At 34.5% G+C, this 23,807-nt stretch overlaps 1 protein-coding gene across 8 annotated transcripts; it reads left to right on the plus strand.

Moving 5' to 3' along the window:
- The first annotated feature begins 3,976 nt into the window (after positions 1-3,976).
- On the plus strand, positions 3,977-22,134 carry LOC139962106 (uncharacterized). 8 transcript variants are annotated; one of them, XM_071961985.1, is made up of 23 exons: positions 3,977-4,064; positions 6,220-6,316; positions 6,624-6,711; positions 7,713-7,997; positions 8,575-8,865; positions 9,285-9,395; positions 11,826-11,844; positions 12,219-12,295; positions 12,529-12,687; positions 12,986-13,096; positions 13,328-13,494; positions 14,445-14,564; positions 14,663-14,774; positions 14,876-14,972; positions 15,345-15,468; positions 15,581-15,622; positions 15,768-15,797; positions 16,053-16,094; positions 16,522-16,563; positions 16,973-17,014; positions 17,468-17,512; positions 17,677-17,718; positions 18,488-22,134. In XM_071961985.1, the coding sequence occupies exons 3-23, from the start codon at positions 6,654-6,656 to the stop codon at positions 18,623-18,625; spliced, it is 2,154 nt and encodes a 717-aa protein (XP_071818086.1). In that variant the 5' UTR covers positions 3,977-4,064; positions 6,220-6,316; positions 6,624-6,653; the 3' UTR covers positions 18,626-22,134. The 8 variants fall into 8 exon arrangements, with proteins under 8 accessions (XP_071818086.1, XP_071818089.1, XP_071818092.1 ...); XM_071961988.1 differs by lacking the exon at positions 3,977-4,064 and having other exon boundaries at positions 6,060-6,316; positions 13,391-13,494; XM_071961984.1 differs by lacking the exon at positions 3,977-4,064 and having other exon boundaries at positions 6,061-6,316.
- The last annotated feature ends 1,673 nt before the right edge of the window (positions 22,135-23,807 follow it).

Below are 23,807 nucleotides of genomic sequence, written 5' to 3' on the forward strand. Positions count from 1 at the left end.
AACTATTTCTATGGTTTCTAACATCATCAGGCTTACATATGCAGTTAAAAATAAACTGCAACCATACATCTTTAAACTTACATTGCGGGAAGACACTTGCGACTGTTAATAAACTATCAACAACTTTAAAACCCCAGACTTAATTGGATTTAAAATCGCAGAAAGTTTAACCTTCTCTCGATTTACAGCCTAAATAAAATTAAAAGGTAGTGCATTTAAGCTCTTTGATGAAATCCTCTGGTGGATTCGGTAAACCAATAAATATTTATACTAATTGAGAGATTTTAAACGATGAAATTACGTCAAATAGAGGTCAAATCCCGACTGGTCCAGATACGGAGGCTATTATTGAGACGGAATAGTTTGAGCTGATAATTAAAACGAAATAATTCATCAATGCTGTGCTTGAATACATCACCTTACATAATAACAGGGCACAAGGTAAATTCCCTAACTAAATCAGAGAGAGAAATTTGCTCTTTTGCAATAAGAGGTAATTGTTTGAAATTGTTCAGAACAGAAGTTAAATCATTTTTAAGTAGCTCTGCTACCATGTGTCGTCAGTATATTGGATACATGACTTTCAGTACCGTTAATTGTAATACAATTAATATAAGTAGAATAATTAACTCTGAGAGAAAGGATTTCTGCATAAATAATACATGAGTACGGGCCCAAAGGAATTTTCTCTGCCATTTCTTTGAATTTGAAAGAAACCGGTCACATAACCGTTAAAAAACACATGCCAGAGCGTTGTTGTAAATAGTATACATCGAATGTTTGAAACTGTTCCCAAACTTATAAGAGAAATTCAAATCATTAGTATGATAACTCAACTCTGTAACAAATCTAATATTTTCACCAATACATCTACCTTTGAGGACACCGGTCTGGTTTGGACTAATCAGATGCTGGATAACTAATTCCGACCTAGCCGCAAAAGCTTTATTTCCAAGTTTACAGTCTGTATTTACAAGAGAAATAACACGGTAACTGTGAAGCAAAGTGGAATCCTTTTCCGAAGATGAGATGCGAGTTTTCACACCGCGGGTGTGCTCTGGAGACAGTGAATCTTTACTATAACCATAATTAATGGAATCGACCACCAGATGACCAAATCAAGTGCCAAATTATTTGTGTAATATAGCCGAAATACCATATATTCAATGAGCGTTATCATTATGTAATATATAAAGTGCATTAGAGCATTCTTCCAAAGTGAGTTCATCATCACTAAGCTTAGAGACACCATCGCATAATTCAGGGTGATCTCAGTCATAGAGGAGAGATTCCGCAGAAGTTTTGTCGGAGCTAAAAACTATAGAAGGGACTAACTCCATGCCAAATATCGTTTCCGTTATTGAAAATATGGCTCTCTAAGTTCAAGAGTTGACGAATATGATTATTTCTATATTTCATTTTTCTATATTTAAAAATTCATTGTTTATCCCTGTCTCTCCTCAACCCATGTGACTCTTGACCTGATAATAGTTCCTTTCAGCTTATACTCGTAATAAGATAATATATTATTCTGTGCATCATTAAGCTGAGGTCGAACCTCGGCATATTCGTGCATTAAGAGCTGTTGCTCTAAAATTGAAATTTTATACAAACGTTTTCCCTCATTACGTCGTCGCTCAAAAGCCTTCTGCTTATAATACTTTATGAAGGAAGACAACATTTAAGTTAAGGTGCTACTTTATTGATGCATGGGTTTGCTGAATGAGGATTTTCAGTTTCGAATCCAATAATATCATTTATAATGTTTATAAAAGAATCATCATTTATTAGAGAATTTATGAACTTTTAATAACCAGGACCCCTATTGTCAGGAGTAATCATAACTAATAAAACCATAAATGCAAGTGTCGTATTCTGAGAATTTTTTTCTCCATATATCAATTAGATTAAAGACGGCCATTAAAGAAAAAAATCATCTAAAGCCTTAACATTTTACATTCAACGTAATCCAAGCAACAATCCCAATTGAAATTAGGTTGAAGTCTTAAGCCATGACAATCGCATCGCCCTGAAAAAAGCATGATTGGATAGTCCCCTAAAAAAAGCTGGAATATATACGTTAGGGCCATATACCTCAACAAGAACGGTAATTATTTTATCCAAAAACATGAAATAAACAATAATTATATGTAAACATGTAAGTGTGGGCTAAAAAGTAGACAATACAAATATTTTTTTTTATCGATGAGACAGGTGTGCGTTCCTGAATTAAAATGATTTCAAGTTTAAGTCTATGGAGGTGAACGAATAACCGTTAACGTTTTCACATTGTTTAAGACCTCTCGCTTTAAATGAAAGGAATTTTACCTTTGTCATCTAGTAAAAGTGTAAAGTTAAATGCATAGTTAATTATCATATGGGCACCACGCTTGGTGTATTTTAACTGTCAATGATATAATAAGACAAATAATTTGATTGGGAATTGCCTTATTTCGTTTGACCAGCAGATATTCATACAAGGTTCCAGGGAACCTACCCCCGATCTTTATAAAGTTCAGACCTTGACCTCAGATGGTTTTACATAATGTTTAACATGATAATAATCATTGGTGCACCGTTGTTCTTAATTATCCTTGTCGTTAAGCCCATAAAATTCGATTACATTTTCTCCAAACCTATATAAATAAATAACAGGTAAATTACTTTCAGGACGCTGAGTGAAAGGAGATATAACAATAGTGAAGAATAATTTGAGTTTCTAACTTAGCCCTCCGACAATTTAGAAAAAAAAAACGAGCTGTGTAATGAATAGTTTCATCCCTTTATTACTCCATCCAAAAATTGCGAGAACTAAAGTATCTGGAATAACCAGCTCCGTCAAGTCGGGACTATGTACATCAAGGATATTTCAGAAATTATGGTCAAACAATTCGTATACTCAGTTTAGGGATAAATTTAATCTGGCAGGGTTTCCCAACACAACGCTGTTTGGTACTCGTGCAATTTCTCCGGCTGGGAAAGTTATATTTAGGCTGAGGTTACCAGCGACCCAGAAGATCATCTAATAAATGTTATTTCTAATACTCCAAGTCTTTCAAAAGCGGTTTAATCTATTTTCATCCGGTATATTAACTCTAATCCCGACACACGAAAAGTAATACAATTAATATTAATGTTCTAAAGAACTGTTTTGCTTCCAAGAATGTTCGAAACTAGATTGTTATTGTTAAAACAAAAACAACTAGCGTAAACGAATATAAATACATATATAAAATGTAGATGCGTTACAATCTAGCGGTCAGAAATTTACAAATTTTGTTACAGATGATGCAAAAATATTCCTCCATCTTACAAAACTTTCTAAAAGGGAGAGGTTATGCCTCCCGTAGTACGTATGCCCCCTCCATGCCCAGTTACAAAATCTTGTTTGCTCCTTTGCCTTTTACGGAAAACTAATGCATTTGATAGATGATTAAATATGTAGTTTTGAGTTCAGATACATCAAAATAAAATTGCAATTTTGCCTGACATGGCATTATCTTTCATGAGCGTATTTTGTCTTTGACCGGGGGATGGCTCACTCAATTTCGCAAAAGAATATTGTTTTCGTTGAAAATTCCCCTTTTCACTCTTGCTGGACCTGTGCAATTTCACGTAAATGTAAGCGTGGAATTAACTTATGGCATTAGTCATGTTTAATGAAGAACGTAATAATGTTAAATGTAAAACCATTTACATAAATTGCGCGGTGGAAAAAAATGGAGCAATTCGATTAAACCTAAAGTGGATGTATGAAACTGTTTTAATCAGTTAATAGGTAACGTTTAAATCCATATTTACCAATTTGTTTCACATGAGAAGCAAAATGAAGAACAACATGCATTGAAATAACGAAAGCAATCAGTCATAAGTAACAAGACAAGTTTCGCTGCATTTTGTAAATAGCCAAAGATTATTTTCACGGTGTACTTCTTGGCACCTTTCATTTATAAAGGTGGTTCTTCCTTTAGGGCATAGATACTTGAATAAGGGAAGACGGGTTGTCTCACTCTGTATTATTTCAAAGCTACATATTTGGCCATATCGAAAAAAAGATCTGTATGGTAAGTACTAATTTAAATATGTCCTTATAAATTTTGGTTATCTGAATATTACATTTTACATTTGTAGTTGATATGTGAGATAAAGACACTTCATTAAATAATACAGTTGTGCTATGGTGCTACTACAGCTTTTAATTTCCTTGATTATTTGATTGCATTGATGCATATTTTCGTTAACATTGTGTTTTTATCACCTTCGTTTTGACAAATTTGTTCAAATGTCTTTTATTGCCTTGTTTTTCCATCTAGAATATTAATACTCTCTTTGTACACATGTTTAGCTTCGAAGTCTGTTTGTTTAGGGAAATTCGCTGAGAACATAACAAATAAGAGAATTCTAATATAACAACTTAGCACACAGTGTAATATGTTTAATCCCTTTTAAATCAATTAACGACCTATATGATTGTTGATAGTGTATTATTTGGGCACATTTGTCTCTGGTGGTACCACTATGATGTAGTTTGCTTTTTCCGAATTTAATAAAAAACTCAAAAAGGAAACAATGCACGTATTAACATTTGCACATAACATTTATAAAATCTCACATTCTTTTAAAATACTAAACCTTATAGAGTCGTGAATAAATGCAGTAATATTCAACAATTCTTGGCGAGTCTTATGCATAACACTGATGTAGTTTCCTCATATAAACTCAAAATATCGTCTTTTTTTGTATTCCAAGCTACAAAAACAAACATACTCTTCGCCACGTTTGGTCTTTTCTAGAAACGTATATATTTCCTGCGATTAAACCCATGCTATATATTGTTACGTTGGAGTGCTTCTCCTCAATTACTTAAGGGCTCCGTTATTAAAATATAAAATTAACAGCAGATAAAGAGAACCTCCAGACATTGTAGAAAATTAACTTTAATTATTCTGATATGACAATATTGTTACTGGAGTGCAGATCAAGGAAAGTACATGTGAACTCACTCTCTGACGTCTGGAATGCTATTTCTTCATACTACAAAATACAGTATTTAAGTCATTACGACTTCCTGAGAAGGGGCGATAGCCTCTCTGTGACATAAAATCTTGGTCACAGACTCTCTTACTTATAATTACTAAGGCACATAGAAGAGGGCTATGACTAACCATATTTTTATACACACGAGATGCAACAGGTTGTCATCTGTGTTTAATCTTGACTATTTTATGGAATTAAGACAATGGGGACTTGTACGACTTTGATGTGGGTGAGGGGTAAATTAAATCGGAAACAGGAAGTAAGTAGTAACTCTTAAGACAAAGAGGCATGAAAGCAAATTCTTAAAGTGATATTATAGGGGATATTACTACATACTACATTGCAATATGAAGAAGAATCTTTCATTCATATATAAATGTAATGAATACTGCCTACTTTCAACTTGGTGATTCTATTAAATCTAGTCATCCTCTCTGTATAACGTAAATTAATTAAGCTCTTTCTAAACTATGAAAACATGCTAACTGGACTTTCTTGAATTAAATTCACCTAATTTGTGATAAAGTGGATAACGTATTGTAATTAAAGATGACATAAGAATATACAAGATAACAAACTTTTATATCAGGAGGGACAATGTAAACAAATATGTGTGAATAGGTATCTTCTAGCATAGAGATATTATAAATTCATTAAGTATTATTTGTAGATTTACTCATGTACATTCTTCAACAATATAAAACATTATAGTTGCGTATTCTTAAAACATCTATGTGATTGTCTTATTCATTCAAATAATATTCCTAGCTGAATTTACCAATGAGTTTTAATTGAGCTTCTAGGTCAACTATTTAAATAGTATATATGTTTATAACAAAGCTGTCATTGTAGATGATGATACCACATACAAAATGATAACCAATACCCATTTTCGACCTAAACTTTGTAAACTTAAGAATAAGATTATAATACATTTCGTAAACTACAAGAAGAAGAATTTAATAATCAAAATAACAAGTTTACTTCCTTTTCATTGTAGCAAAATAATGTTGCGATATTATGCAAGTGATCTACTTAAATTACAATGAGCTGAGCAAAGAGAACATCGGCCAAACCAGGTATAACAAAAACTTAATGTATCAGGTCATGGATACTTCCCAAGTTGACGTGAATGATTTCGAACTATTTTGCTCTTCCTTGTGTGCTTAACTTACTATACAGAAAGTAAACATAGACACAAGACCAAACAACGAAAAACTGATGAAAACTGTTAACCTGGCATCGACTAGAAGAGAGCGGGAACCAGTATCTACAAAAAGTAAGTATTCAACTTGGGTACATATATTTTATCTTAATAATCCTTCCCAATACGGATTTCAACTTGCTATAGAAAACCTCATCGGTTGTTGGAATGTATTCGCTTGCACCTCTAACCCCTCTCACGGGTAAACGAATTCCTCCTTTTCGAAAGAGAATTGACAAGACACCATATCATACAATAATGTTGTAAACAATTGTCAATTAAAGCATTTGTATTTTCTTACAATAGAGTAAATATTAATCCGGCTTCCAGATTTCGAGTTACAACTATTAAAATGAAATTTCTTCATTTAATATTTTTACAGGTTCATTGTGTGCCTCACTGTTGTCGAGTCATGATGAACATATACCTTGCAGTGGTTATTATCACATCTCTGATGTCCACTACACAATGTGAGTTTGAAATATACTGTTTTTTTTCCCTTCAGATTAAACATGTCTTTATTTTGAGCAGACATGATACGTAGATGTTTTCCCTTTAAAGTCATTCAACATAGCACATTGTCATATGTCATATATTTTTTTCTAATCTCCTGTTACAATACGTCTCAGGAGCTTAAGAGCAGTGGCGGAGCGTCCATACAGTCAGGGGGGCATCGACCCCCCTCCCCTCCCGACGGACTCAAATGGAATGCTGGCGCCCTTTTCAGCTTTTACCACTTTTGACTTATTCGCGATTATTGACTTTATATCGCGCTCTCATCTACGTATTGACATTTGTCACATTTTCTTGGTGTAATTTTCTGACAAAATGCTCTAACGTACGGCGGTCTTTAATTTATCGGCACTTAATTGCGTTGTACGAAACGAAGCGAAAGAACTGTACGGGGTTTTCGATCTATTTATTCGAAAAAATGAAAACTCACAAAGATACCACAGGGATTGTGATGAAGCGCATGAACTTTCAACACCCATATAAACTTCCGAGTTGTCACAAATGGCGATGACACATATATTTATTCTTCGTTTATCTGCAAATTAGCAAGGCCCGGAAAGAGTAATTTCCGGCGATCTAGGGAGTATATTTTTTTACTCAAAAAAGTTCTGTACGCTCCGCGCCAACCTGTGGTGGCGCTCCGCTTAGATATTGTCGAAAGCGCCCCTACAGGTCATTCTCGCCCCTGGCCAATACCCCTAGCTCCGTCACTGCTTAAGAGACAACCTTACTCATATCAGCACTCAACCCGGCTTTACTTAGGCTATGTCACATGACACAGGATGATTAGATCAGCAAAACCATAACTCCTTTGTTGCGATATGTTAATGGAAACTGAACTTAACTACTACACCATTAATATTTTTTATTTCATCACAAAGAATTAACAGAAGGAACTGTTAACCAATATTAACGTATTCGACTATTAATTGAACAATATTATTTTACTTGTCTCTAGGCAAATCTGAATTCGTCGAGGAGACAGTGGTGGTTGGTAATTCTATCGAATTGATTTGCAGCTGCAGAAACTGTTCTCAGAATCGGCCTGTCTGGCGGTTTAATGGTCAAACCATATTTGCCGATGGCTTAATACCAAGTGACATAGGGTTCGATAATGTTCATGGGGTCTTTATTACCGACACATCTTCAGTTTTGAAATTTGAAAGCTCAACGTCAGAAAATGAAGGAAACTATTCCTGCATGAACGGCATGGATAATAATATCTACATACTGCATGTCACACGTAAGGATCTTTTAAAAATCATCATTTAAGATATCTTTTGTTGGAATCATCTAAATTTATATAGCTGGCAACGGTGATAAGTTGCCAAACTGTGAGTCCTAACACTAAATGATGTAACGATACTCCCATGTTACAAGTGGAAACATTACATCATATGGGGAATACAAGGGTCACAATGCGCGCTTAGTTATCGTGTAATTTTGATATATACAATTGGCAGGTCTTAATTAACACATATAAAAATTAACATTTGTCATTTTCTCTCGTTCGTTCAATAGCACTCATTGTTTCAGTTGATATATGATTCTAAAGTAACATCGTTTAGATACCACATAGCTTCCGGCCGCATTAATATTTTTTTATATTTTTAAACCTCCTGGACCTCAGGGCGTCGCGCGGATGCCGTATTTGTCCGCTTGTGGTCTTAATTTCTGGAATTTGATTAATTCCACAACAACATGCCCTTTTTTCTTATAAAATCATTAGTGTCCTTTTCAAGCCTCTTTATTGTCATCATACAATTGATCACTTTATGTAGTTCATAATTTAACATATCAATGTTGAACTTTCATTTCAGGTCCGATAGTCTACTTGTTATGTATGAAGTCAAAATGCCCAGACAAACTTTATTTTGATCCATCACTTCTGTATGAATTCAACTGTTACAGTGATCAGCTCAGTCCAGAGAGTACTTTTATATGGAAGGTTAACAATATCAAGTTGAACGGAATAATAACAGATAGCTATTACAAAATGCATGCGGATAACACGACGTCCATTGGCTCCACTTTGACAACCACACTACACGAAAATGTTAAAAGTGTTAGTTGTTCGTTGGGGGATGCGACTTCCGTTATAATTGCAGAAGGTACTAAAGCCTCATCAAGTATTTTTGTATTTTCACATGAGCTGACACCTTTGAATGTATCTTTACACTTTTGTATGTTTTATCATTGGCACACTATCCAAGAAACTTTGAATTCCTACATTTGTTGTAAATACAGTGTGACTTACCAAACCAAATCAGTGATCAGCAAAATCAATGTGAACTGAATTCAAGAATCTCTGCTGCTGATAAGTATTATATGGCTTACCCTTGTAACGCTTTGAGTTAATGTGTGGAATGCAATCATTGTTGGTTCTTAATGAAATTCAATGTTAAACCATGCTTAAGAAATATTGAAGTAATAAGATCCTGCAACCCACGATAAAGTCAAGTTTGAAATATTAAATTTAGTATTCACAGAACTAAAGACAAACCAAAACGTTTTCTTTAATTTCATTTAGTATCGGATCACGAAGATAAAGGTGGAACATTCGCTGCACCGATTATTATCACTATTGCTTGCATTGCTATACTAGCAGGAACTTATACATTCTGGAGACACAAAAACGAGTGTAAGTACAAAATACGTATGGACATTTGTTGGAAAACGATTTGTGTTATTGATGGATCTTTCATATAAATAACATGGCAGACCTTATTATGAGACGTACTCATCATATTTTGATATATACTATTAAACCAGATATTGTAGATGTCTACCGTTAAGTTAAATAAGATGAAAACCCAAGTAGTAGTTTTGGCTTACATTATAGAGACGTTTATAGTGAACAACTGTCCCAGACAGCTAAAATATAATTTTATTATTTGTTATGCCGTTCGGGTTAAACATTTGTATCAGACGGCTGTCATTTTTGTAAATTTGTGTTGTCATAGTGGTAGTAAGATATCAAACCTTTTACCTTCTTATATATTCATTTTATATTTTCATGGAAGGGTGTACGTAGTGCTGATGATAAAACCAATGCTATTTCTAAATAAAATTAAGAAGTAGCACATATTTCAGGAACCGACATATGCTTGTAACGCAACCACAAGAGAAGTTGACCAGTGGAAGTAGGGTTCAACTTCCACCATTAGTCGCCTACTCAGAGAGGATATATGTACAAGTATATCAAAATTGATGCAAATGCAATATTCTCATTGTAATAATGAGGGTAATTGCTGTTAATTACCACGGATTAAATACAAGGGAAATACTAAATGCAATGATTAACTGTCATTTTAATTTAACGCTTCAAATCTCCTAATACTACTGAATCTACGAATACTGATGCGTGCCCTCCTTATTCGTGCACAATAGTCCTTTTTTTGTCGATTACTGGCGGGAGAACATCGTATTCGCTCCCTCGGGTTGCGGGACCATGAATGGGGATGCCGTTGCCCTAGGACAGAATTGACCTTTCACTTGCTAATACATCGGTAACCTAAATACTGTTTGGAAAATAATAAATGTGTTTATTCTATATTCCTCTGGCTTGTCATCACTGCAGATGTATGGCGGATTTTAGTGTCTTGGATAATGGTCACAATGCACTTTTAATGTTGCCAAAACATAATAATTACAATACAACTATTAAATAACATAGGGGCAAGGGTTAACATTTTCCTGCGATAAGCAAACTATGGTACATATCATATATAATATATAATAAATACAAAGTAACACTTGACATGAGTACACTCTCCTATTTAATGCATGCCCAAAGTACACCAAAATAACTAACGGTGACATGACCCATCTAGCATATTCAAGATTCAAACTGGTCACCTCAAATGACAATCGATGAACTCTAACATGGTCACACCCTTTATAACTAAAATAAGAGTCCCCGAGGGACATCCCTCAGCTAGTAAATATAACGACACAATAACAAGTGAACAACTAGCACACTTACTGACTTCAAACCATACACAACTACTGACTTAAAAACAAACCACGGGCTATATAACCTAGCCTGTCTGCTGTATCTGATCATATGGCATCTGTACCGATAAGTGGGTGACTACTATGGTTAACTTCAAACGGAACAACCTTATTAGTGCCTCGTTTGACATATACACAATATATCGACACATCTACTGACATATGGCTACAACTCTAGCAACTTAGAAGTTCACAGGAACTTCGGTTATTCCTATCTTCATGTCAACTAAGAAAAGTGTATTATAGGACCTAAACATAGCTCGAACAGACGATATTTAGTTCTAAAATAATTAATACGAAGGTATGACAATAAAATGGTAATGCGCGATAGTACTATTACAATATATAATTAAATTATTAAAGACAGAGAATTAAACAAAGCCATGTGTTTTAATACTGGATTCGGAAAGGGGAAATGGTTCACTACACATCCCACCGAATACTTAAGATAACCTAAAGTAACAAGGTCTAACAGTAGTAAACAGTGGTAAAGACTACCACAGACCACACAGGAACAGTGTACACACCCAAGAAGAGCTTAAACAAGCAAACAATGGAACTAATTCACGCAGAGTCACTGAACCTATAGTTAAAGTTACATACTTATGTAGGGACCTACATGGAATAAAGAAAAAGGGGAGTGAAGGGGAGACTTTATGTCATATACAGCGGCACAGCATGTTAGACACTACTAATGGGAGTTATAAGAGGTGCCACAAAGAGCTTCAATATTTTATAATTGGAAGGCATGTAGCGCGAAGATGTCAAATTTAGTAGACTTGAACGACTTATCAGCTTAGTGCTTGAATTTTCAACCAGTGATGTGATATCTTTCAAAAGTTTAAGATGTTGTGTGTTAGCCATTGATAAGTTCTTCTATCACATTTATGCCTAGAATAATGATGATGGTTGGGTTTGAGTCTCTTTTAATAATCCACCCATTAAGTTAAGACATTTTACTTTCAACATTGCAATTGACATTGAAAGGGTTTGCATAGAACGGATTATTTTGAACATATTTAAGTTACAAATCTCTCCTGTTACATTTTTTATACAGTTCTGTCAACAATATCTAGGTGAGAAATCAGCATGTTTTATCATATTTGTATCAATATTTTCTCAATGCAAGAATTTGACACAATATTACTATTATTGTTAGAGTTAACGATGGTACAAATATTTTTAGTAGGGGTGGTGGTGACAGTAGTAGTATTACTAACAACAGCAATAGTAGTAGTAGGTGTACTGAGAGTTGTATGTTTAGTGATAGGTGTAGTGGTAGTGATATGATAGCGGTAGTGGTAGTGTTGGTGGTAGCGGTATTGGTGTTAGTATATAATGGTAGCATTCCATTAGCATTATTAGTTGTACTAATATTTTATTTGAGGAAATGAAAACAACGGAGATAAAAATTAGTTAATATTTTTTTAAGATACCCCTTCTCACACAGTTTTCTGCCTGCTAGGAATATACTAAGTAATCCTCAGCACCAACAGGAGAAGAATATTGAGACTGGTTTGCTTCCAGGTAAGAATACCACATGCTGTGTTTTATATAAAGCTACACGCGTTACACTTTGATGTTCTCGTGGCATATTATCTTTTGGAATGGTTATCTTCCTCCATGTTCGTGTTTTACTGCTTAAATGTGACTGCTAACATGCATTTAAAATTTCAGATTTATAATTTTCTTACCAGTTCCATATGACTCTGCTAGATGTGAAAAGTTAAAGTCTTCACTCTTTCTGTTCCCTGTTTTAGAACCTGAGGCTATTGCAAGCCATATAGACCTTCGATCTTTTGAACGTCAGAATATCTGTTTCCGAGGTAACATTTCTATTTCGCCAACAATTATTCAGTGGTCCGGTAAATTGGAAATTGGTAAAAGCAAGAAAGATGTCATCATTTCTTACATTCAAGGTTGGTCATCACTGTCACCTCAACTTCAAGAAATCGGTTGTCATGATTGTATAGTATACTGTTGGTGGAAACTTAATTATTGATATAAAGTACTCCAAAAGAAGATTAAATTTGATCACAAGTTGAAAGGGTTACGTTGACTTAACACCTATCTACGTTATCAAAAGTACATTCTCAATAAGATAACACACTTATATCAGTCATTCTAGAGGTTCGTCCTTACATTTTTATTTGCTTTAAACTGATTTCGAGAAGCAGTGATACACTTAGGTACGTTTCGTTTAACTTATATTTATAGAAAATGAGCAAGAAGAGGCAAAAGAGTTATGGAAGATTTGCTCTGAAGCTAAACTTACCATGCCAGAACACCCGAATATTCTGAAAACTCTCGGACACAGCACGTATGAAGGTAATGTATCAATATAGTTGAACATAAGAAATGTTAAAGAAGCTAAAACTCTGAACTGTAGAACTACCGGTTGGGCAGCCATGAATGTTGATACAATTACAATATTATCAGCGTTTGAACATTTCATGGAAATTTGTAGAACTAATATACACATTGTAAGTATAATAAGTATCGTCTATAAGTTATGCTTCTTTCCTTTTTACAACAGATTGTTTTTCTTTTTCTTTACAGAAATATACTGCTTAATACAAGATTATTATGGAATGACATCGTTGGATTTTTGCCTTGCAACAGAGTATAGCAACAACCCTATAGCAATTTCTGAAAACACCGTTGATACAAGTGTGGGATATGCTTATGGTGTCATTGAAGGCATGGCTTATCTTGACTCTCAACAGGTGGGTGTATGGTATCTTACACTTATAACAAAATGCTAATTATTTCCAATTTCAATGCATATTTGTGGTAGTACATTAATTGAATCGCCTGACTAAGATTCAAACTGAATGACGGCGGAGAATTTCAACATTGAAAAGCTTTTGCCGAATCTTACTTTTGGACATAATATGGAATTCTGTGTACTTACATCGTTATTAAATCACCGTTATTTCGTTGTTGTTTCCTTCTAGTGAACTCGGTAACAATGTTGTAAGAGGTACAATAGTTTCATGTTGATATTACGGGTTATAGTATCAGCGATGATGCGTTGTATTACCTTTTCAAACAGAAATAAAAGAATATGAAACAAACTGTTTCTGTTTGAGAGGTATCCCAAAAGCAATTTAATTCATTAGCACGAATATATGGTATATTGTTAGTGGTTAATAACTAACGGTATCAAATTCCTTTGAGAGATGAAGGAAGCTTCATACCAAGTCATTTTTAAGCAACGTGGTTAAATATTGAATTAACTAGATCTAGTACACTATTATGTGTAGAGTATGTCCGTATAAAATTACACTGATAATGAGATATGAGAAAAGAATTCGACCAGTAGTTACATTATTTAACTTAAAGGAATACTTCTTGACTGTAGTCGCCGGTTTGTAGAGCCGCAATGGTTTTACTTATTAGTTTTCAATTATTTGGCATTTCACCAGGGTAGAGTGATAGTTATATAGAAAGGGAATAGTTGACAAATTGACTATCACCATACAAAAATTGATTCTACATATAAGCCAAAGAACGAAAAATGATAATGTCGAAGTTCAAGTACGTCGCACAACTACACATTTTCAAAATTGTAAGTTTAACCATCAACAGTGTTTCCCTTCGTCTACTTTTATTAATATATTTGCCCCCAAAACACTTATCCATTACATATTATTTTTATATATATCATTTATAGTGCTATCATCCGGGACTTTGCTCCAGGCGAATTATGGTCAACAGCTTCGGAATTTGTAAACTTTACTGTTTTTGTCCCAAAACTAACGTCAACACATTTTTGAAATGGATTATATTAAAGGTATGCTATGTCAATATCTTTTGTCGTGTTTGCGCTATTGATGATATGTCCACTTCGAAAACTTATTCTCTACGTTTAAATATGTTCAATCTTTACAGGACGAGGAAAATGTATGGGCACTTCCTCCAGAATGTCAATCGTCTGGTACATATTCAGAGTGCAGTGACGTGTGGAGCATAGGGTTTACACTTTGCGAAATATTTCTTGGGGGTAAGCAATTCTTCACCCAAACTTGTCCGTATCAAGTACTAGTTTATATGTTAAAAATAAGATAACAAGTATATTTTATGGTCTCTGTTTTATATTTTAAGATATGGAATCATTACGCAAATATGTCCTACTGGAAAACAATGAAATGACGAAACATCTCGAAGAAATCAGTAAACCCCTTCAGTGTCCAGAAAAATTGTAAGTGAACTTTTCTACTTTAAAGTTGTTCTTTTGGCCAAACATGTCTTGCTGACATTGGAACTGTAAGCTTTTGGTATCGCAAATATGTTGTAAGTGTTATGTAGTAACCATTTATTTACAAGACTATTAATTTTCTAAAACCAAAATTTAAATGTAAAGTTACATTAAATTTAAAAAATGAGAGAGATTTTACAAAATGATTTTTCAGGTGAAAGAAATGTGTCTGCAATTTCCAATTATTTCAAGTCATAACCTTGAAACAACCAAACCAAAAGTCAAGACCAAAAATACCTAATAGCAAATGTTCTTACTGATAACATTATTCGATTACTTATTTTAATATTCCTTTTCTCATTCTTGTGTATTCAGGTGGGAAACGTTAAAATCATGTTTATCAATCGGACAACAAGATCGTCCAACTATCGATGCAGTAAAAACTCTTCATCTTCAGAAATCGCCAAAGATCGAGTATCTAAAAATAAAAAAACAACAGGTAGACAAACGCCATATTTTGTGATTAATTGTTAAAAGCTCTAAAATTACAATATTAGATCGCTTTCACGTGGCTATTAATTATTATATTTATCGACAAACTTCTTTTTCAGAAATCTTCACAGGACGACTACGAGACGGTAGTCAATCAAGAGGTAAGAAGACTCGATTTCTTGTTTTGATTTCAGCTGAAAAACTACAACAATAGATAGTATTCCAGTGGAAAAATAAACCAGTTTTTCTTTTAATTGGACAGACTATCGATCAGCTATCGACGTACTAAAATCTCTTCTTTCTCAGAAATCTTCAAAGACAGTCTACGGTATAATGGTAAATCAAGAAATAGGAAGATACAAGTTTCTGTCCATTTATAAATTGTAAGACTACCTTATTAGACTGACAATTGAAAAGTTCCCCCGTTCTTGTTTTGCACTTTTTGTTCTCAAATAGTAGAGACTAATATAATACAGTTTGCACACATATAATCGAATACGTTTTTAACATACATGTGTGCTAAAACCCTTTTACAATATTAGATCGTTAACGTCGTTAGTAATTATTTTTATTGTCACACTCCCTTTTCAGAACTCTTCACAGGACGACAACGATAGGGTAGACAACCAAGAGGTCAGAAAATACCATTTCTTGTGTTTGCTAGCTGAAAAACTAAAACAATAGATCGTATTCCCAGGGACAGCTAAATCAGTTTTTCTTTTAATTGGACAGACTATCGATCAGCTATCGACATACTAAAATCTCTTCATTCTCAGAAATCTTCAAAGACAGTCTACGGCATAATGGTAAATCAAGACATAGGAAGATACAAGTTTCTGTCCATTTATAAATTGTAAGACTACCTAATTAGACTGACAATTGAAAAGTTCCCCGGTTCTCGTTTTGCACTTTTGTTCTCAAATAGTAGAGACTAATATAATACAGTTTGCACACATATAATCGAATACGTTTTTAACATACATATGTGCTAAAACCCTTTTACAATATTAGATCGTTAACGTCGTTAGTAATTATTTTTATTGTCACACTCCCTTTTCAGAACTCTTCACAGGACGACAACGATAGGGTAGACAACCAAGAGGTCAGAAAATACCATTTCTTGTGTTTGCTAGCTGAAAAACTAAAACAATAGATCGTATTCCCAGGGACAGCTAAATCAGTTTTTCTTTTAATTGGACAGACAATCGATCAGCTATCGACGTACTAAAATCTCTTTTTTCTCAGAAATCTTCAAAGACAGTCTACGGCATAATGGTTTATCAAGAAATAGGAAGAAACAAGTTTCTGGCCATTTATAAATTGTAAGACTACCTTATTAGATAGACAATTGAAAAGTTTTCCGGTTCTTGTTTTGCCCTTTTTGTTCTAAACGTTTGGCACACATATAATGGAATACGTTTTTAAGATACATGTGTGCTTAACCTTTTTTTAAATAATAGATTGCTTTCAGGTGGCCAGCAATGATTTTTATATACACAATTCTTTTTCAGAAATCTTCACAGGACGACAACGAGAAGGGAGACAATCAAGAGGTAAGAAGATATCATTTCTTTTTTGTATTTCAGCTGAAAACTGCAACAACTAATCGTTTTCCCGGGGACAAATAAACATTTTTTTATTGTGTAAAGTGAGTTGGCTTGACGTTTCGATCCTAGCAGGATCTTCTTCAGAGGGCTAAATGTCAAGTAACGTGCAGAAAGTTTCTTTCATTCTTCTCTCCATTCCTTGTCTACTAATCCCTTACATCTTTCTCGGTGTGTTCACAATGCTCATTAACCTGTCTGTATTCTGTGCGTGTTTTTGTTCCTTCTGTTACTGTGCGTTACTTGTCATTAGCCTATGAAGAAGATCCTGTTACTTTTACACATTATCTTACACAGAGTCTGAAGTGGATAAGCTGTTTGCTTATAGCTTTATTTTGATTTTCTTTAAATTGGACAAATAATCGACCAGCTATCGACGCACTAAAATCTCTTCTTTCTCAGAAATCTTGGAAGACCGGCTCCGGCTTAAAGGAAAATCAAGAGGTGGTAAGGATACAAGTTTCTGTCCACTCATAAGTTGTATGACTTCCAAATTAGACTGTCATGTTCTTGTTTTGCCCTTTTGTTCCCAAATAGTAGAGACTAACATATTAACGTTTGAACGCTTTAACGTTGCAAGTAATTATTGTCATCGACACATTGCTTTGCAGAACTCTTCAAAGGACGACTACGAGAAGGTAGAAATCAAAGAGGTAAGAAGATACTATTTCTTGTTTTTTATTTCAGCTGAAAAACAACAACAACAGATCGCATTCCCGAGGACAACTAAATCAGTTTCCTTTTAATTGGACACACGATCGATCAGCTATCGACGCTCTAAATACACTTCAGTTAACCTTTCGAATGTTTTTGTGAGACCACTATTAAACTGTTACTTTGAATGTAACATGTATCGAGGAAAGGGTTGTTATCAACTTTACAGTAAAGAAGGTATCCTTTTTTGGTACTGGTTAATACGTTGGTCAAAAAGACGTTCGTTGCGAGCTTTGTGCGCTATTATTTATTATTACCAAATAAACAATGGTTACGCAAGTAACATCAAATATGATAACCAAACATGATATTTAGCTATGGGAACAAGCAAACTACCAATCGTTGCGTATTTCTGACACTACCGCCTGTGAAACAGCTTACGTGCTGATTTTATCGGCGAGACTTTATGCTAGTAATGAAGGTTAAGAACAGAGAAAGCATTATTTATCTGAGCAACATGTTAATGCCTAGTTATATATAGCAGAAACATTCATTACAATATTAGGGCAATTACACTTTCAGAATCTTAAATGACAGTAAAAGGGTTAGCATGTAATGTGCATCTAGTATGAAAAAAAAAGAATACCAGCAATCTTATATAAGCAGACTCATCGTTGATAAACGAAAGTCATTCATCTATGTTTTCAATTTAGTGACAAAATGTGTAAAACATTCGCATGTGTCGTCTACTTCTGTTTCTGTTGCTAGAAGCCACCCCTTGGGACAACTGAAGACGGTGATACTCTCTCTAAAAATCAATCAAAAGTCAATAAAGTTGAAGCTATTATGCAAGGTGGACTTACAGATGACTCATATGAAGACATGAATGTTCCAATTAATAAGTGATTTTGCTCATAGTTGGTTTGAATATTGATGACAAAAAATGGTGGATATAACAATAAAAGCAAAGAAGGTACTTTGCTGAATCTTGATAAGGGTTCGTTTGATAGTTAATTTGAACTTAATAAAAATTATGCATTATTTTGTTTCAATCTTATGTATTTATATATTGGTGTTGGAGTTTTCTTAGTAGCCTACTTTAAATATAAGTTATCGTTATTTTTACAAAATAATCTACTTCACGTGTACTGTCGTTGTATATTTGATAATATATCTTGCTCAAATCTTGCTTTTGGGAATAAGTGTCTAAGATAATATATGTAGTTCGACAACTGTTGATATTTGATCCCATGTATCCGTACATAATTTCGCAAAACATACACCTGCCTGGTTTAACTTTCACTGATGGAGTCATAACTGGCTTAGTTCTTGAAACTTTCCAATTCCAAGCTGCAACTATAAGATGTCTATACAGTGCCGGCCATAAGCTAGGCCAGGCTTTACCATCTTCACCCTAGTGATAGTACAGTGAGAAGCGGTTAGTGTTATTGTTAAGATAAGTCGAAAACAACTAGGCTAGGCTTAACTTCTTATAGGCTTGGCGTACTAGTCTAATGACATTCACATAGTCTTGGCATATGTGAACATTCATGGCGGCCAAACTTAATAGGCTTATACTAGGCCTAAACAGGCGCATTAGGCCCTGACGCAATATCCTAGCTAAGCCTATGCTAGTAGTTTAAGCCTACGAAGGCTAGTAATAGTAGTAACTTGTATCATTTTAAATGCTTACTTTATGCTAGCCCATACTAGCATATAGCTCTTGTAAAGAACTGAAGTGTGGGTTATCGATCAGCCTTAGCGGCTTCCTGACTCTGAAAAACATAATAGTAATACTTATAGTTGCTAGCAATGGCTAAGCCTCGACTGTTTAGGCGCATTGGCGCGACGAAACATATGTTCCAGCGGCCTTTGAAAGTGACAATTTAGTGTGGAAGTCAATTGGAGCTACAAATTCTGGTGGGACACCTTTAAAACGCTTTTTTTAGTCAAAGGTCACAACCTCGGTCATGTCAAAAAAATTAAACCATACGCATCTTAAGACACGTCTTAGTGAAGAACAGTTTGTGAAACCAAGATCCAGACAGAACTTTATTAAGAAACATCTTAGTGTAAGAGAAGTCCGAGAGCACTAAGTCCTGTATGGGAAAGTCGAGTTTAGTGAATCAGGTCCCAGGACTACGCAGAGAACGTATTTCACGGGACCGTGATTATCCTCTCGTCAACTACAATGATGAAGGTCTATACGATCGATATCGTTTCACGAGAAGGGGGCTGATGCGCAAGAGACAAAATCAACTTTAGGAGAAATATTCTATCTCTCGAAAAGGGCCCCGAGATGAAAAGCGCTAAAGTGTAAAACCTTTACATTTTTTTCCCTTTGGATTGGCACATTTAAGAGCAAGGTGTGAACGCTTTTATTGATATTTGCCATAGTAATTTGTAAGTATATGGTGTAGTTCAATATGAACATTAAAATTAAAACAACGAAAAATGTGTCACCATTTGTACATATTCATGCAATGATCAATAAACGAAAAGTAACAACCTAACTTTAGCAAACATGTGGACAACTTGTTAAGAGCCTTAAAATGTGTTGAACTTGTGAACTCTGTTCATTCTATTTACATTGTTTTAATATTTATAACTTAAGTACCATTTTTGCCAAGCAAAGGAAATTATAAACAATCAAAACAATACATTTAACTGATAATTACTAAAGTTTTGTTTGTATTTAGTAAGGTGGATTCAGTGCACAATTAAAGTATTTACTACAATAATAAATCATAATTGCTATCTTCAGTACTCAGTTGTCCATATTACTCAAGGATACAACCGCAGCATCACAATCACTAAATTTACTATATCGGGATCGTTGATGTTCAAAATCACTATTTTCATGTCAGTATATGCCCATCCATGCTTAATAAAAGTTGAAAATTATCGTCTCCAAAAATTATATCTATGTATTTTCAAAGAGCTCCATGTTAATCTCTGTATCTTAATAAAAATGAAACTGATCACAATAAAAACAAATAGACACAAGTAAATAATATCCTTGTAGACTTTATATTATGTGATGAAGCTTTAAATACCTGTAACATAAAACTGGCTAAGTTGTTTGACAATGGACCTTAATTGCAAATTATTTTTTATAGCAAACTTTTTCTTTTATCTTAAAGCAGCAACATTGGTATGGAGACTTTAAAGTTAACACGTAGAGCAGGTATAACAGCACGTAAACATAAATGAAACCACTCTACCACAATTGAGAGTATACATGGCACAGCTTGAAAAAAGACGAAAAATAAAAGAAAGAAAATAACAACATCGCTACGATCTTTGGCAATTCTTGTGTTGAGCTTTAAATAAAGTTACCATTGCGACAGTAGAATGTAGTTCTCACAGACCAAGATGGTAAATAGAGTTAATTTGAGCAAGGTTCAGCATGTTGCCTTGATCAGTCGTCACCACATTCAAACTTTGCTAAAGCAATTGGGAAATTCTTCACCTTGTTGCCGACCATGCCATAAAGGTATATTAATACAGTACTCTAGTAATTAGATGTAAAAAATCTTGAAGTTTGCACTGAATAATCCACACTGTACGGAAAGTGAAGTTTAATCAAGAGATCGGTGGCAGTTGGTATACCACATATTTCCCTTGCATCATGAATAGCTACTCTATCTACAACTATGAACTACTGCTGTGGACTGCTGATATCACTTTCAAGAGAAAGAAAGTATGGCTGTCTTTTAGAAGCTTCGTTACTTTATGGCCTATCCTTCCACACTCGTCCTAATCTGCAGAGAAAGTAGTATCTACTTATTGTGGCATCATTGTCATTTAAAGAAAACAGACTTGTGAAGTGTTAAGACATGTTGTAAGTATAGTATTAATATAGTTTTTGTTTTGGCTAACTCACATTTATCCCACCATCGTAAATAGTAGTAAGACTTAAGACTATCATTACCTCAATAATGTTCCTACTACCTTTCATGAAATAGTAAATACAATTTTTGAGCACACACAGCATATATATTTAACCAGTGAAAGCTGAGGCAGGGTGGGAAACAGTCACACCACGGAAAGTTGAAGCTTTTTCACTGTCTGTTATAGGGATATCTTAAGGTAACATGCTAGGAAGTGCAAGGAAGCCAAGGGTATTCCCTTTTATTTTTACCCAAGTTGATTCAAAAGCAAGACGACTTCTTTCATGCTCAATAAGAAATATATCTCTTTTTGTATGCTATCATTGCCTGTATCTGTTTACGTAGGGATGTATTCTAAGCAAAAGATCAGCGGTTGCCAATGAATAAAGTATCCGATATTTCTCCTCGGCTGCATTTTCCTTTCTTCCTTGTAACTAGAGATGTAATCCTAAAATAGTAGCCTAGTACTGCTAAAAACAAGTAATACTAATGTGTTTGCTTTTAAAAGAAACACAAAATTGAGTGATGTAACACTAACGAGCTACAGACCCCCCCCCCCCCCATCCCGCTTACTTCCAGAAATGTTTTAAGGCCGATCCGCAGCTAGTAGTAACTTTTAAAACTTTAAGTACTAACTTACTAATATAAATACTAGCCCATACTAGCCTACCCCTTGGTCTTAATAACTGTACGAGAACAGTGTAGTTAAGCCGAGATCCAATCAGTATTTTACTACGATGCATCTTAGTGTAAGTCGAGTCCGCAAAAACCTACGTTCTATGTGCCTAATTCTATTTTAGTGAACAGGTTTCAGGTCCATAAACGTATACTTTAGAGTGTTAAAGTTCAAAATGGCTTTAAAAATGATTTAATTCGTAGTGTAAGAGTTAACTCCAAGATCCTGATTCTTAGGCTGGGGATTAAGTGATTGTTTTCCTAACAAAATCGGCATAACAATAGAAATATTTTCAAAGAGCACAATTGTTCATTATTATGTGATAAATGTTTCAGTTCCCTAGCTAAATAATCTGCCCTGCGAACAATGTGATCTATGAGTTTGAATCGATAACTGCCCTCTAGACCAGACAATTTCTATTATACAAGAAACAAAATCTTAGACAGCTTAGTCGATAAAGCTAAGTGATTGAATAGTCAATATCTTAAATGAGCATTAAATATTACAGGCGATCTTCATAACCATATATTTATAACTTAGCAATGTAATTTGCTACAATCAGCAATTCGATTTTATTCTAATCATTACAATGTTCACAGATGATAAGCAAAAACCAGAGTAGATGGTTAGGATAAGACGTTTCAATCACATTGTAATTTTCTTTCAACTAAGCTTTACAGGTACTTACAAGCTTATTATATATGACGTGGAGAAACCTCTGGTTGACCGGCTTCGGCTGGTTTGATGCTCATAGGGCGTGTCACATCCCTCTTGCAGTCGGCAACAGGTTATAGATCGGGGTTCAAGATACTTTTAAGCATGATCATCGAAGGAAAGGTTAACAAAAGAAGGTGACGACAGTTAGTAAATCACGGAGAACATTGTTGTCTGTATACGAATTTAAATCTCTTTGCTGTAAACTGCAGACAGACATCCGGGTGGGCTAAGAGAGATCCAAGGAGGTAAACCCACCAAAGGGCGGCCACGTGGAGAATGTAAATAGCTACTAAATTTAATATTATGATATGTGCAGTCAATATCAGGGAACAATAAAAACCATGACGTCATGTAAAATATAAACGTACACATGGTTCATGCATTAGTACATGAGAAGAGGCCCATTACATGTGTACGATGTAACATAATTCCACTAATAGTAGAATTGCATTTCGAGTTTATAAGTAGAATTTCAAATACAATTTCACTTCAATAGAATGCATTCCACGTAAGTTTAACTAAGGGATAAATGTTAAACGGCTTTCCATAGAGTCAGGGGTCTCTTGAATTACCCAAAAATATTGTCATGCATTCTGAATCGTATGCAGCGGTTTGCCGGCAAGAATGCGTTGGAAACGTTTTTTTGTGGGTAATTAAAACCGAAGAACGTAAATCGCCTCACCAATGGATTCGCGCCTGATAACTGCACTCTTACTGACTATGAGGAAAAGGGGTGGGCAAACTTCACCGGGAGTGCAACTGACATACTTAAGAAAGAAAAGGAATTCACTACTATTATAAT

Source organism: Apostichopus japonicus, chromosome 20 (assembly GCF_037975245.1).
Source record: "Apostichopus japonicus isolate 1M-3 chromosome 20, ASM3797524v1, whole genome shotgun sequence".
In the NCBI taxonomy this organism is placed as follows: domain Eukaryota; kingdom Metazoa; phylum Echinodermata; class Holothuroidea; order Aspidochirotida; family Stichopodidae; genus Apostichopus; species Apostichopus japonicus.